This window comes from Thermobia domestica, chromosome 3 (assembly GCF_964235325.1).
Source record: "Thermobia domestica chromosome 3, izTheDome1.hap1.1, whole genome shotgun sequence".
Lineage (NCBI taxonomy): Eukaryota > Metazoa > Arthropoda > Insecta > Zygentoma > Lepismatidae > Thermobia > Thermobia domestica.
The window spans coordinates 252,983,782-253,000,126 of record NC_137456.1 but is presented as its reverse complement, the minus strand read 5'-3'; the positions used below and the strand labels follow the sequence as shown (position 1 = coordinate 253,000,126).

At 40.1% G+C, this 16,345-nt stretch overlaps 1 protein-coding gene across 2 annotated transcripts in view; it reads right to left on the bottom strand.

The window, feature by feature from the left end:
- Window positions 1–16,345, bottom strand: part of LOC145681020 (spondin-1-like) — a 91,569-nt gene that overhangs the window by 48,790 nt on the left and 26,434 nt on the right. Inside the window, exon 2 of one of the 2 annotated variants that reach the window (XM_081752309.1) lies at window positions 14,860–15,044. In XM_081752309.1, the coding sequence (XP_081608435.1) occupies window positions 14,860–15,037 (178 nt within the window). In that variant the 5' untranslated portion in view covers window positions 15,038–15,044. Of the gene's footprint in view, window positions 1–11,843; window positions 12,185–14,859; window positions 15,045–16,345 lie in introns of those variants that run through there. The other variant, XM_081752310.1, reaches the window with a different exon arrangement.

Below are 16,345 nucleotides of genomic sequence, written 5' to 3'. Positions count from 1 at the left end.
TTGCGCTCTGCTCTGAGCAGTAGGAGTTGTAACACCAGGATATTGTCAACAAAATTCAGGCTTAACGGTATTTGCGGACTTACACTTCGACAAGTGAAAAATAATTTCTGCTGCGCAATCATTACAAACACTCTCTGATAAACATTGTAGGCATATTTGCGGATCCCAAAGATTTCAGGTATCCTCTGATCTTATTGGCCGATACAGATAGAACATCAAGAGTCATGATATACATATAGCAGAAAGCAAACGTTAGCTGCTATCGACCCTCGTAACCCTAGTGTTCTAGTGAGCGTGGTGGTTTCAAACCCGACCCAAGGAAAGTTCTTATTTTTTTAGTTTTCAATGCACTTTTGTCATTGAAAATTATACTAAAAATAAGTGATTTACCAAGCGCGCTAGTAATGAAAGTCGCTTTTGGCGTGGTTTAAACCCGGACCAAGAAAAGTTTTTTTTATATGTTTTACATGGATCCATAGTATAAGTAGTAATAGTACTAGTAGTAAAAGTAGTAGTAGTAAAAGGGGTAGTAGTAGTTGTTGCAGTAGTAAAAGTAGTAGTAGGAACGGGTTAGAAGCCCTGCAAGGATTGGTTGGGCTCTGTTCTCTTGCCCAAATTTTTCTGTATAGTTTTCATGACCAACTTCAAATAGCTGGCTACGGTAGCGCGCGAAAAATAATACAGGGTAGCGTGCGAATACTGAAACTCTTGGGATCTGCGAAAATGCACACTGAAGTGACTGGTGAAGGAAGCGCACTACCAACAACCACGTGAAACTTGAAAATTCCTTATTTTCGACAATTCATTGATGGTTCAGAACGGATAAAAATCTACACAGTTATGAATGTTTGAAATCAGATTATTCTTTTTAAAACACACTCTACTTGTAGACCTAAACTAAATTTAACGTCAAAATTGTGATCTTAATGGGAAGCCACTTAAACTAAATTGTAGCAAAATTTGATTTCTATCTCAATATATAACTCATAATATTTTTCTTCTTTCACTGGTGGACCACATATAACAAATTTAGAAGTTTCAATACATTAACATCCTTAGAGAACTTCATCTTTACGTTAGAATTATAATTTGAAGTCTATCCATTAATTTATCCTTTATCTTTCTTAGGTTTCCTTCTATGGTTATTCCGTTACATTGCCGCTCGTGTTTCATGAAACTTCAGTGGAACATCGATGGTATATATAGGAGGTAGAGGGTTCCTACAAGCGACGTTCCTCCGAGACATAACTAAGACAAGGATCATTCACGCCACCGTAACTGATAGGACGGCAACCGTCACTGCAATCAGAACCACCTTGGTTCCCGTAACAGTAAACAAACCGCACGACTCCAATCGAATGTTGAAGATTGATATACCACCCTATGCTCCTTTTGCTCAATGACATCTGACATCTACTCATCGGTAAGAATATTTTCAATGGTTTCAAAAGAGACTACGGTAGCAAAATGAATGGAGAGTGGTATTATTCAGCGATGAGATTAGCTTTTATCTTAGACATAGTGACTAGCCTGTTTGTATGTGTATACTTGTAACTGAAGGGAAAATCCATCAAACTCTCATTCGTCATATAGGATCCACAGTTGGCTTTCTGCTATTTAATAAGAGAGGTAGTAATAAGCAACGTACCCCACTCGCGCTCGGTCTTTATTTAGGAGCATATAACTAATATGTCGAGCATTAGTGATGTCGTCAATCCTGATCTGGATCTTATCTGGACACTTTCTACGGTCCTATCTTCCAGCAGCATCTCTTCTTAGGTGACCTACGCCTAGTATACGCCGTCTTCTCTAGCTTGTAGGTCCCCGGACATAAGGCTTATCGCGCACATGCCATGTGGAGCATGATGGGACAGTATCTGACCGCTATCCGGCTTTGGCAACAATCATCTCCCAGACAGACAGACAACATATATACGACCTGTTAAGCATTTGAACATTTACTTGTGTGGTTGCTCCAGATAGTTTCTCTTTCTTTTAATTCTGGTACTATATGTTTTATAGCATTTTTAGGACGTTTCACTGGTGCAGTGTTGGAAACAGTACTACAAACGATCATTTTGTTGTATACCAACTTATATGCCAGATTCGTGTATTCTTACCAGGTGTTCTTAAATTCATTTGCACCAGTGTAGTTTTATAGTCCCCATACATATTCGTAATTTGATTACAAATTCCGAATATTCTTTTCCTTTTTTCTCAATATTTTTAATGTACACAAATAGGTATATTAACATTCTTTCAATTCTTCATTTTGGTATAGGTTTTAAGAACTTGTATCTTAGTATCGCGATTTCTTCGATATTCCCGTTTACTTAATTCCCTTTTTAAATTCCCGAAATTCACAGTTGTGTTCTTGCCATACAATTCATCAAAGTAGTCCTTTCATCTGTCTCAAACTGTATTTTGTTTATTAAAGACTCCTAGTCTCTTTTGCCTCCTAGGAGTCCCCTTTGCCATAGGTTTCTGTATTGTCATAGGAGTCTCCTTTGCTACTTTTTTATTTCAATTGAGTTAACCTCCATATAAATTATTAAAATTTTCCTATCATTTTAATTCCTCTTGCCACCTATACATCTATCGTTCCTAGGTATACTTCCATGTCTTTATCAATTTCCTTCCCTAATTTGCCGTTCTACTTTTTATTCATTTACGAGGCGCGTCCAGAAAGTAAGTTTCCCACGCGTCCCATAGCTAGGAAACGGTATGTTGCGCGAAGCGACTGCGTGTACGTGAGAGAGTAAGGTCCTAGCATGGCACATGCACTAGCGGAACTTCCCGCATTCTCTCAGTAGCGTCGTGACAGTGATTGAAGATTGGCGTTCCTATTCCAGCTCCCGCCGAGTGTGAAGTGCGAGGAGTGATAAAGTTTTTGAATGCACAGGGCATAGTACCAATCGAAATCCATCGTCAGCTGTGCCAGGTCCGTGGGTCTAACGGCATAAGCAAGCAGTTCCTGCAGATTTTTCGCTCCTTATTGCACACCACTGTCATGGAGTGCCTGTTGATCAAGAAGATTTGTGTTGAAAAAACTGACCCTAGAGCACAAAGCAAGGCGCACAGGGTCAGCATTGACATTTTTGCAACGATACAGCTGACGATGGATTTCAATCGGTGCTATGCTCTGTGTATTCAAAAACTTTATCAGTGCTCGAAGTTGAAGTTCAATGTTATTGGACTTCAACCAGCACAAGATTGTGATGCAATAACCTTTCCGAGTTTTCTTCTCCACCAATGGGGTTCATTATAATTTGCTACCATATTGGTAGGTCACTTGCTATAAATTCAGAAGGGCAAGAGAAGAGATTGGGAGTATTATACTGCAAAGGTTTTGTTGCACCTGTCAATTTGTAAATTCAGTAAGGAATCTGCCACGAAACACAACACTATATAGACAAATTGAAAACGGAGTAGTAAAAGCACAAGGGTAAAATTAGTAACATAGAGTTATAATAATATACTTTTACCAGGGCCACGCGGCAAGGCAGGAGTTAGCATGAAATATAAAAGTCAAATATATATAGGTCGGGATTGTTACTTCAACTTGAAACGACGAAACGCATTCATTGGCAATAGACATGGAACACAACGTAGTAGGAGACGCCACTGACGGTGTCAGCTGAAGCCACCATACTGAGTGTCAAATATTTAGTGCCCCTTTGTGTGGATTGAAATGTATATGTGAGAAGTGTAGAGCCTCTTTGCATTTAGGCATCTACAATGTTGTGTCAGTGGCATGTAGTACCTCGAAACCGTCACCACACGATTTCATATATTATTTACGCAGCTAAATTCCCTTTACTGTGTAAAGGGATAGTACTGATATTTGGTTTATGTGATATTTAAACATTCTAAAAGGAGAAGGTAGACGTACAGTATGTGATATAATACCAAAGATAAATAAGATAATGATACAGGTAAGAGGTACAGTAATTAGAGAAAAACAAAGTGTCATTATTTTTCATTCTTTTGATGGTATAACTATCAAAAAAGAACTACTCAACCTAAGGCTTCAGATTAATCTATTATCACGATAACATCGAGTTTGATCGAAATTTTTATAATTTCAAAGATCATACATTTTATTATTAAAAGTGAATGTCACCAGGAAAAATACCAAAGTGAAAAATAAGTTATTATTGGTTTGGTCAAAAAAACAGGTAGAAGGACACCAGGAAACTGAATAATACCCATACGACAAAACAATTTCGTCAGTGAAAGTTTAAAAGCTGTGTTTTCCATGCATACGTCACAAAACTATTATTTCATAGTCTAGAATGTACTGGCCCGGAAGGACATGAGAAAGAAAAATAACAAATAAGGCAAATATAAAAACTACTGGTTTCTAAACCAGGGTGTTCAGTTTGGTTCAGTCTTAGATCGAGTCTCGGTCGGTCTTGGCTCGCATCTATAAACGCGGTTTAGTCTCGTCTCGAGTATACGCGAGAGTCTCGTCTTAACGCTTCTAGGTTAAGTCAGCAGTATTGATGGATCTGAACATGTAAGTTGTATATTTTATGGTTTTTCTTAATTTCACACATCAGTATGGTCAGGCAATGCGATTCTCACAGTCCTCGTAACCGAAGGTTATGATAAACCCGAGTAGTAGTATAATAACAGTAACAATTATAATAATAATAGCAGTATTCCATTGTAATGCTATACACTCTTTGATTTGTATATCAATCTATGTATCGCTGATGGACAATTACGTCTGTTACTTAAAACATTGAGATAATGCTAATAATCTATTTACAGGTGGGTGACTCACATATTAATCCGTAGTCACTATCGGGTCTAGAATAGCCCTGTAAGAGTCACACCCACATCTTGTGTAGATAAAATCACATAATAAAATGAGATAGCAAAAGGCAGATTATTGAGTAGTCATTGTTTCTCATAAATAACTATAACCCCATTCTCCCACGTAAGGTTAAGTGAGTATTAGTATACACATAGTAAGTAAATACTATATTACCGAGGTAAGCACAGATATGTGGTAAATATGGATAAATAGATACTATCTAACCTGATACTACAAATGGGGTACACTCATAGAGTGTCTCTTATCTGTGTCCAAGAGTACCTTTAACTGTGATATGGCTCCCCGAAATGAATAAGAGGACTTATGATTGTACTGCCTGAACATAATTATGTGTAATGCATAAGCCTTATTTCTATGTGTAGTGTTGGTTACTCAAACTTGTGATTCGCTCTCAGTGCAATTTTTATCTTTTATTTTGCTACTTTCACTAGTTAACTATGGCTAATACTCGATCACAAAGTAGGTCTAATAGTGCAACACCGGTTTCCATGATCCTTCCCCCTGTCTCCTTAGATGTATTTTCCGATGGACCGTCTGAAAGTGTTGACAGATTTTTGGCAAATTTTGAACGTTTGGCCGAGATCAACGCGTGGACACCCGATCGGATTAAAGCTATCTTTCCCACATGCTTAAGTGGACCGCCTTTGTATTGGTACAAGACACAGGAAGAGTCTTTACGGAACAAAGACTGGGCGGGTTTGAAAGCTGCGTTTGAGGAGCAATTTGGGTCTTGTCAGATACCATTAACAGCACTTAATGCCTACAGATCGCGAGTTCAAGCCCCGGGCGAACCACTAACGCACTACTTATTTGAAAAAAAGTTCTTGGCAGATAAGTATAATCCCACCCTTCCCTTTAAACATTTTATGGCAGATGCTGTTATTGCTATGCTTCCCCAACACATGCATTATTTTTCTCAAAAGACGTTCGCGAATTTTGATGCCTTAATTAAGGAAGCATTTACCAGGCAGAAAGCCGACCTGTTATTACACCAGCGCATCGCGGAACAACAGCGGGTCGTGTCATGTGACCCTCAGCTTCCCCCAGTGGCCCCGCAAGCTACTGCCAACCCCACCGTATATTCTACTCCCCAGGTTAGGCAAGCAGACCCATACGCCGAAATAATGGACAAGCTGGACAAGTTACAGCTTCAGTTCAACTCCCATAAGGCTCATGTACATTTTGCAGAAACTTCATCCAGACCCCCCACCCCCGCGCAACTTCTCCTGCTCCATCCTATCAGCAGGATCACCGCAGAAGCCAGGAAGCATGTACCAATTGTGCTAAGTGTAATCATCGGCACGATAAGCCTCCTGCGCCAAAAACCAAACAGGGTAACAAGAACAAGGAATCGAACTTGGCCCAGCAGGCCAAAGCAAAGAATCAGAAGAAGAAGAAGAAGCAAAATAATACATTTCCAAAAGGCAATGATAGTTACCACGCCTATTATGGGCAATTTCCTCCGGCATACCCTCCGTATGCCACGCCTTATCCGTATTACGGATATCCCCCACCGACTCCTTACGCTTTCCCACCCCATCCCTCTCCCCCGGCAGCCCAACCACCTAAACCGTTCGAACCTGTTCCCGAACCGAAAAACTGAATTTGCCTCAGGAGCCTTCAGCTCCTGAGCCAGCCCCTTCAAGACCATCTCAACCGCCAGTCCCTAACCATGATACGTTATCTCCAACCATTCTCACCCTGCCACTACAATCCGAAGGCCAATTATTTTACGTTCAGGGTTCGATAGGGAACGTAAAACGCCGTTTTCTGATTGATACAGGAGCAGAGAGCTCCCTGTTACCGTGGACAGCCTTACCACGCAATGTGACTGTATTTAAGATGGAAACAAATCTGTATGGTGTAAGCGAGAAACCGTTATCGCTTAAGTATGCAGCATACATTAAGATTAATTTGGCCGGAAAATCATTTACGGTTTTATTTAGGCTTATTCCAATTCCTAAATTTCCTATTATTTTGGCTAATAATTTTTTGAAAACTCATCAAGCCGTAATTGAATATCGGAATAATACACTCACATTACGTCATTTTGGCTGTCGTCCAAATTCAGATCAGAATATACCCGTAGGCTCTACTCAATTCCCTCCTGCAGTTGCTTCGAAAGTGCAGACGAATCAACACTTTACGTTGGTTTGTAAACAAACCACAACCGTCCCTCCACGCTCAGTTGTTTACATTCCACTTGATATACCGTTAGGTGTCAATTTCAGTGCTGTTCACATACATACACCCATTAACAGCAACCTAAAACGTTGCTTTATTGCTCACACAGTAGCTAGTACAGACAACATAGCGGTTCCCGTTGTAAATCTGGCTTCCAAACCCAAACACTTTCACAAGGGAACGCCTTTGGCTATTGCGTCTGTTCTACCTGACATTCCTGAGTCGCTACATGTAAACACAGTACGTAAGTTGTTTACACCGACAGCTGAGCATGCACAACAGAAAACTACAGAACGGCTTGCGAAAATTGGTCACCTTATTGATTCACAACAATTCAAAATTAACAAAGAGTTGAGTAATGAACAACAACAGAAATTAAGGGATGTGCTTACTAAGTATGCCAGTGTTTTCAAATGGTCTGACACTGATTTTTCCCATATAGATGCATATGAAGCCACTCTTGACTTAAAATCTCGAGAACCCTTTCGATCCCCGATGTTTACGGTGCCACACCGATTACGGCCTAGGGCAAAACACCAAGTACTGAAATTATTAGAGATGGGCATTATTGAATTAAGCAATTCAGCAACTCGGAATAATATTCTAGTAGTTCCAAAACCTAATTCTGACGATCTGCGCATTTGTTTGGATTTACGTAGACTCAATCTTGCCTGCCATCCAATCCGGGATTCTCCAGCCAATATGGCGGACGTTATTGAGAACCTAGCAGACGCTACGTACTACTGCTGTTTCGATTTATCGCAGTCTTTTTTTCAGGTCCCCTTAGACCCTGAGGACCGTCCTTTTACTGCATTTTCCGTACCGTCCCTAAATCTTAAGCATTCCATGTACCAACTGACAGCCATGCCCATGGGGCATGTTAACAGCACGATTATGCTCCAACGCATATTGCGTGACATTTTTGAAAACGTGGATCCCAACCACCTTACTATGTATGTGGATGACCTTTATTTAGGGGCGCGCTCGTTTGACGAACTGTTGGTAAGTCTAGAGAAAGTACTAGCGACTGCACAACGTTACTCGGTTTTGTTCAATCTCAAAAAATCAATGTTTGGTGTGACAACACTAAAATGTCTTGGCTTTATAATCCGAGCAGGTCATATACAACCAGACCCAGCTAAGATTGAGGCTATTTTGAGCATCCCCAAGCCCCAAACTGTCAAGCAATTACGGTCTTGGTTGGCCTCGGTGAATTTCTTTCGAACTTTCTTTGCCAATATCTCACTGAACCTAGCACCGCTTTATCAAGCTCTAAAAGGCTCTCCGAAGAGATTCGTGTGGACAGATGAATGCGAGAGTGCATTTCAACAAATGCGCCAGGCTCTAACTAACCCACCCCTTCTTCAGATATATTCAACCCAAGATACGGAGCATGCCCTGGTGGTAGACTCCAGTTTAATTGGCGTCGGGGCCTGTTTATTACAAAAACGCGCCTCTGATGCCGACTGGCACCCGGTGCAGTTTGCATCATCCCGTCATCCGCCAAGGAAGACGCCCCCACCCATATATGAGCTTGAATTATATGCGGTCTATTTTGGGCTAAAAAAATTCTATAAATATTTAATTGGACAGGAATTCACTATTTACACCGACTCACTAGCGGTCACAGCCATGAAAACCTCGAATCACCTTAGTCCCAAATTACTGAGGTGGCGAGATTTCTTTAGCACATTCTCTTTTAATATCAAACATTTGACCGGAAGCAAGAACGGATTGGCAGACATGATGAGTAGGAACCCACTCCCGGTTACGCAGGAAACGATAGCGGAAGCGGAAGAAACCCCGCATGAGTACCAAATGCTGGCTCTCGACAAACGAGTTGATGTAGGTGAACTACAGCGCCAGGACTCATTTCTAGGAAAGATTATACGCGCCTTACAAACTGAAGATACTTCTCAGCGCCAATATAACCAATGGAAAAAGCAATTCACGATTTCGAATGGTATCCTGTATAGGAAGATCAAGGCCATACCTAACGACAGACTAGTACTCTGCGTTCCTAACAGATTACGGAATTCGATCTTTGATGAACTACACACGCATTCATTAACCCACCCGGGATTTACCAAATTACATCTGCTAGTTAAATCAAAGTATTACTTTCCGCAGATGAAACAATGGCTATATCGGAAATTAGCCAGGTGTCACGAATGCTCTCTATTTAAAAGATCGTATAAACCGTCTGTCGAAACAGTGCAACAACTACCCCACGACACCATCTTCAAGTGCCTTTCAATTGACTTGGCCGGGAAGTTAATCGCTTCCGAACCAGATCAATATCAGTACTTCTATTTGGCGACAGACCATGCCAGTGGGTTTGTTATTACTGCACCTGTAAGATCCCCAACGTCAGAAGCTTTCATTAGTTTCTTTATGGACCATATAGTGACGCCCTACTCCTGTCCATCTCTACTGTTTATGGACAAACAAACATCCCATACGTCCACGAAAACGCGGCAATTCTTAGCAAGTATGGGGGTAGAAGTTCGTTACGCCCTCCCCCACCATCATCAAACTTTGGGGCACGCTGAGAATCGAATCGGAGCCATCCAGAATGCATTACGTTTCCTTACCAAGGAACAACACGCACGATGGCCGGACTTTCTACAAACCGCCACTGCTAGTGTAAATAAGACACCCCTCACGGAACTTCGCGTCAGTCCCTTCTCGATCCTGTTTGGTATCGAACCTGCGTTCATTATTGATCGTGTGCTTAATGCACCCGACCAAGAACTAAGCAATCATGAGAGGCTAACTCTTGCACGGGAAACGCGGGACTACGTGTTATACCGAAGGAATCAAATATTTGAACGGCAACGCGAAAAATTGCATTCTAAGAAGCAACCGACAGAGTTTCTTCCTGGATCTAAAGTCGTTGTGCAACGCATATATGCCAAACCCGGTGATTGCAGGAGTATTCAACAACTATTTGATGGCCCCTTTGAAATTCACAGCCGCCTAGATGGTAATTCATATATGGTCTTAATGAACGGTCAACAGGTCCCAATAGCAAAATCACGTCTGAAACTGTATATACCGGATGAAAATCTGTATATATTGAAGTACAGACAATATCTGTAACTACATTCATTGGTAGCAGAGTAATCGTGTAGCATTCCATGTATAAATGCACCATATATATACATATATATGCTCAAACGCCCGACTTTGTCTCTTGTTTTCACATATATCATACCCTGCCTTAGTATCCTGAGGTTCCGCAAACCCCACCTACCCGTGTCTACCCCTCTACCTCCGCCACTATCTAGTGCCGTAGACCCCCCCAGGCCCCTCCCATGTGGGTTATTCGTATACGAAAACGGAGCAAATGACTATTTACAGCCATTGCATGCACATTTTTACACTTATACATAATGACTGCTTGGTCCACGCCAGCGTGCATACGCGTAGCAGCCATATTGGTTTTCTAATCCATGTGTAACTGATTTCATTTTCGTCACTACTTCATGAACCAGCTTGTTATTGAGTATTACTTGTCTACTTAGGTTCTTATACCTAATGCGGACACGTCTCAGTGTATATGCAGCTTGTGCAGCTATTCGTTCTACGAGTAATCCTACATGCTTCGTAGACTACCGTATGTTACCCTCCTCTTTCCCTTTCAGAGACAAATGATCTTACGTACACATATATGATGCATTCATTCATACGAGGAATAGCTTATTTAGAATTCCATACGTTACATTATTTACTTTTATTCTCAATAGTAGGCAAAAACTTAGGCATACACCCACGGGCTTCAGTAAGTTTCTCATGGTACTTCACAATTGGACCACGATTAATGTCAATCATGATGCATTTTCCAACATAACAACTGTTTACAGAACGAGTTTGTTCACTGTAAAAGGTTTGATTGTGTAAAAACAATAGATAATTCAAGGGAGACATGCGCCCCCTTAAATTCTAAGGGCTTTGGTTCCCCCCGAATTGTACGAGTGCACCAATTACATTGGTCCCCCTAAGATTATAAGGGCTCTGGTCCCCCTGGAATCTCGAGGGAATACCCACCACATTGACCTCCAAAATGGGCAACATAATAGTTACAGTATCTAATATACCTTATACTCACATATGCTAATTCCCACACTTCCCTCGCTCCGATCAATATTTGAATAATTCCTATGCGAAAGTAACTACAAACAAATACAAAATTCTCTAACCAATATTTTGCATCTTTTCTCGGCGAACAACACGTAATCGCATAAAGTACTATACGGTTACACGGGACATTCATTCATTTGATTAACATGAGTCCCCCCCCCAAAAATATATATACTACAGTGTTACGCATAACAACGATATATACTCCATTCGGTTTCTTACACATAATTTCCGTGTAGTTCAAAAACCACTTTGGCAACAAATGCATTTCTTTCGGAAGAAGGAGAAAGATTTAGATAGACTTCAGCATAGGCTGAGTTTCTGAGTTTACAAAAAAAAAGAAACAAAATATAATATATCCCCAGGAAAATACAACATAGGTTGTATGTAGCCCTATTCCCTGACCCACCCATTTCTTCTTCCTCTCTATGCAAAACAAAAAAAAATGAGAACGTCTCATAAATAGATACGGCAATAAGCAAGCTCATTCCCGTGGCAATAAACTTACATTCCTTGCCTTTCACTCCACTGAATGCATTTGTTCCCACGTTTTCCCGAGACACATTTTTGTGTGTACAAACACGACACACAAATCCATATACAAACACAAAAAAAGAATATCTTTCGCGTCGCGCCCAACCGAAATGTACGTTAATAGTATCTTGGTACTTACCAAGCCATCCTCTTCGAGCATCGTCCCCACAACGTGCACAGCCCACACTCAATTAATAACATTAATGAACGACCCCGTTCGATTTGCATAGCTTGGGAAATACTTTCACTCAGGGTTTCCCCCTCCTTCCTGATCTTTTACGGTCGTAGTCAGGAGCCTCACAATGCAAGTGCATTCGCACGCATCAGTGAATCCTGCGCCAGTCAGGTGGCCATCCTGCCAAGAAGGAATTCCCACCTTGACCTTCACCAGGTCAACGAATTCTTCTGTACTAAAATTAACTGTGTTATTTCCTCCAACTCGTACAGCTACCTCTTGGGAAGTAAATTATTGCCAGCCATAAGGCAAGCCATATATTAAAAAAAAACAAAAAACAAAAAAAAACATAGAACTAGAATTTGCATTTCGTTTTACTAGCTCAATTCTAGACTACCTGTAAGACGAGTTCGTTTTCTCCCTTTCAGGTGGCTCGTCTCTGTTTTTGGCCTTATTGCAGTACATCCCGTGAGGGCCCAAACCCCCTTCGATATGGTAACTCTGGTTACAATTATCAGTGCCGTGAGTACTGTAGGATGTGTGATATCCTTTATTTTTTGCCTCTGTTGGTGTCGATATGGCAGACCCAAACCACGTTCCAGATTCTATAATTCAAATATTACGTCACAGTTCACGCATCCTCGCCTATGTGCTTCTTCCACTCATAACAATGGGGAAGAGCGCCTTCTGTTAACACGTTTGGAAGGACACCGTGCATCAACACCTTCGCCACACGATCCTGCACCTGATTCATGTACCACTCCATCCAGACCTGCATCTCCTACTATGGATTCATTGCTTAGCCCGAGATATTTCTCACAAACACCATTGTAAATATTCTCTCATATTAGTTGGTGGTGGTATTTTCTATTCGTTTTATCCTTCAAAAAAAAAACTAAAAACCGTATGCTATCTCCCTTTTCCTGATCACATTCTCTTATGCCTACTAACCTTTCATTCCCCTTCCTTTAACTCTTTCTGCCTTCATTAACGTTTACCCTCATGGCAGATTGCACTGAAAGGGAATTACAGGTGCATCTTGGATGCACATTTTGTCCAGAGGCTAAGGTTTGTGCATAAAGGAAAAACCAGTGGAATATACAACATTCCCCTGATATTTATGTATCTATGTAATTACTTTATTTAGTTGGTTCATTTTAAGTTACATATGTATATATATATATATATTTTGTGTTTATATTGTTCATATCTGTAACATGAATATAATGATTAACGGGTGTGATAATCCATTGCCTGCCATACGAGTCAGACAATCCTTTTTTTTACAATGTATAAATGCAAATTGATATGCAACTTTTAACGCTTTACTCTTCTGGATCCCATCGATACATTTAATTATAGGTTGTTCGTCCTTCTTGGACATACTCTTTAGATGTAGTCACTGTACTAAAGAGGTTAACGCTGTATGTACACCGCTATTACAACCTTATGCCTTATTAGCCACCCTTGGTACCAATGGCTAGTTGATGTTATTCTTCTTCCCTATGTCCCTGCACCAAGCATTCTAGGTATGAAACTGACATTGCATCTAGTACATAGGAAGTGTGCTTCACGAGTTTCACGACACATAGTGTTTTCCAGTGCCTTGCTGAACTCCTTATACAGGGTGACCATCGAACTATGATCGAAATTCACAACTTTGGGCATCCATTACAGGATTGCTCAGTATTATTTTTTTAAGTGGGGGAATATCACGATAACATCGAGTTTGATCGAAATTTTTATAATTTCAAAGATCATACATTTTATTATTAAAAGTGAATGTCACCAGGAAAAATACCAAAGTGAAAAATAAGTTATTATTGGTTTGGTCAAAAAAACAGGTAGAAGGACACCAGGAAACTGAATAATACCCATACGACAAAACAATTTCGTCAGTGAAAGTTTAAAAGCTGTGTTTTCCATGCATACGTCACAAAACTATTATTTCATAGTCTAGAATGTACTGGCCCGGAAGGACATGAGAAAGAAAAATAACAAATAAGGCAAATATAAAAACTACTGGTTTCTAAACCAGGGTGTTCAGTTTGGTTCAGTCTTAGATCGAGTCTCGGTCGGTCTTGGCTCGCATCTATAAACGCGGTTTAGTCTCGTCTCGAGTATACGCGAGAGTCTCGTCTTAACGCTTCTAGGTTAAGTCAGCAGTATTGATGGATCTGAACATGTAAGTTGTATATTTTATGGTTTTTCTTAATTTCACACATCAGTATGGTCAGGCAATGCGATTCTCACAGTCCTCGTAACCGAAGGTTATGATAAACCCGAGTAGTAGTATAATAACAGTAACAATTATAATAATAATAGCAGTATTCCATTGTAATGCTATACACTCTTTGATTTGTATATCAATCTATGTATCGCTGATGGACAATTACGTCTGTTACTTAAAACATTGAGATAATGCTAATAATCTATTTACAGGTGGGTGACTCACATATTAATCCGTAGTCACTATCGGGTCTAGAATAGCCCTGTAAGAGTCACACCCACATCTTGTGTAGATAAAATCACATAATAAAATGAGATAGCAAAAGGCAGATTATTGAGTAGTCATTGTTTCTCATAAATAACTATAACCCCATTCTCCCACGTAAGGTTAAGTGAGTATTAGTATACACATAGTAAGTAAATACTATATTACCGAGGTAAGCACAGATATGTGGTAAATATGGATAAATAGATACTATCTAACCTGATACTACAAATGGGGTACACTCATAGAGTGTCTCTTATCTGTGATCTAGAGTACCTTTACTGTGATACTATTTTGTCACCTTTGCTTATTATTTGAAGGATTATAATACACATAGTTCATGTTTGATATTAGATGTACAAAATTTCAGTTACATTGCGTTTTCCTCTATAATTGCATTATATATATAATTCAAAATTTGACTAATATATAAGAAATCAGAAATGTGTGATGGTAATATGACATGAGTTAATTCTCCTTACTTACCTAGATACTGTTGTTCAGGAATGTATCTATTTGAGTTGGCGCTGATGGTAATTCTATACCTATTGTTCACTTGCATTCTGTAGCCACCATCTTTTGGTTCACGGTCACAATCCCATGAAATAGTACCTGGCATCATCACAGCCAGAAGCATAAGCACAAATACTGTTGCAGTCGACATGTTCACTCTATAAAAGAACGAAAATTATGTACGTATAACCTAATAAATTATTTAGATTTCGAGAATATTAAATAATTACAAGATAATAGCTGTCTCAAAGGAAAATAACCTCCTTCCCTGCACTACTACCTTCAATAATGGTAATTTTATATATAATCCTGCAGAATCCTAAATCCACTCTACCTAGCTTGCCGGGAACTCTGTGGAGATCCTTCCTTGGGATGCTCGCGCGTTGAGATATCTGTCTTTACCCAGTATTACTGAACTATTTATATTAGAGTGATTTTATATTACACCATTTATAATAAGAATAATAATAAAATTCGGAACTGGTAAAAACGTTCTCGTGTATAATTTAGCTCTACTGATACCTGTATAAGCAGTACTTTCCAGTGTATGTTTTATGTTTTCTTTCCTTAGTGCAGCGACAAAATTGGAAATTTTACCGATGTGACTTCCTGAAGATAAGTGAGGGCCGTTGTAGCTAATGTTTGTTCTTTTTCCTAGACAGTTGTTTGTTGCGGGGTTACCTGTGCCTTCCATGGATATCACCAAAACAGAAAACTCTGCAATTTATTGAAAAACTGTTGGTGTGTTGTTATTGAGTTGTTAGTGCTCATCATTTTGTTTTTAAAGTTGCCATGTGTTGATGGTTCTTGCTTTCCTGTTTTCCGTGCTGTTGGCTTGCGTTTTGCAGATGTATAAATCTCTTGTAGTGATTTGTAGGATATTTACGGTTGAGTTCATTATTCTTGCACCGGTACTTTGCATTGCTCTATTGAGTATGGTTTGTTTGGCTGGTTCCATGGTGATGACTATTAGAGATGAGACCCAGTTCATGATGTTTTTTGTGGTAGTGTTTACTGTTTCCTTTGTGGCTTCTTTGATGTTCTTGGGAATGGGTTCAGTCCTGACGTCTTCTTGCATCTGTTGTGTTTTTTATGTTGATTATTGCTGTGGAATTTGGTCCCGAACGGGGTCGGCAACGTCTTGCAATTTGAGTTAGGGGCTAGGGTGATATTCGGCTTCTAATTATGTGTGTGTCTGCGAGGTCTTCTTGGGCATCTGTTGTGTTCCGTGCGGTGTCCTTCTTTTCGCAAGTTGCACAGAAGTTAGTATCGATGGGCCTATTCCACTGGAGTTTATGGTGTTTGTCACACCGGCAGCATATTCGTAGGTTAGAGCATTGTTGTGTCCGAAGGAAGTACTGGAAACAGTTCCAGCATGGACGGGGACTTGGTGTGCTTTTGGGGGGCTTCCGCTTTGTAGTGGCGATCTTTGATGTAGACATCTTACTTGATAATTGAA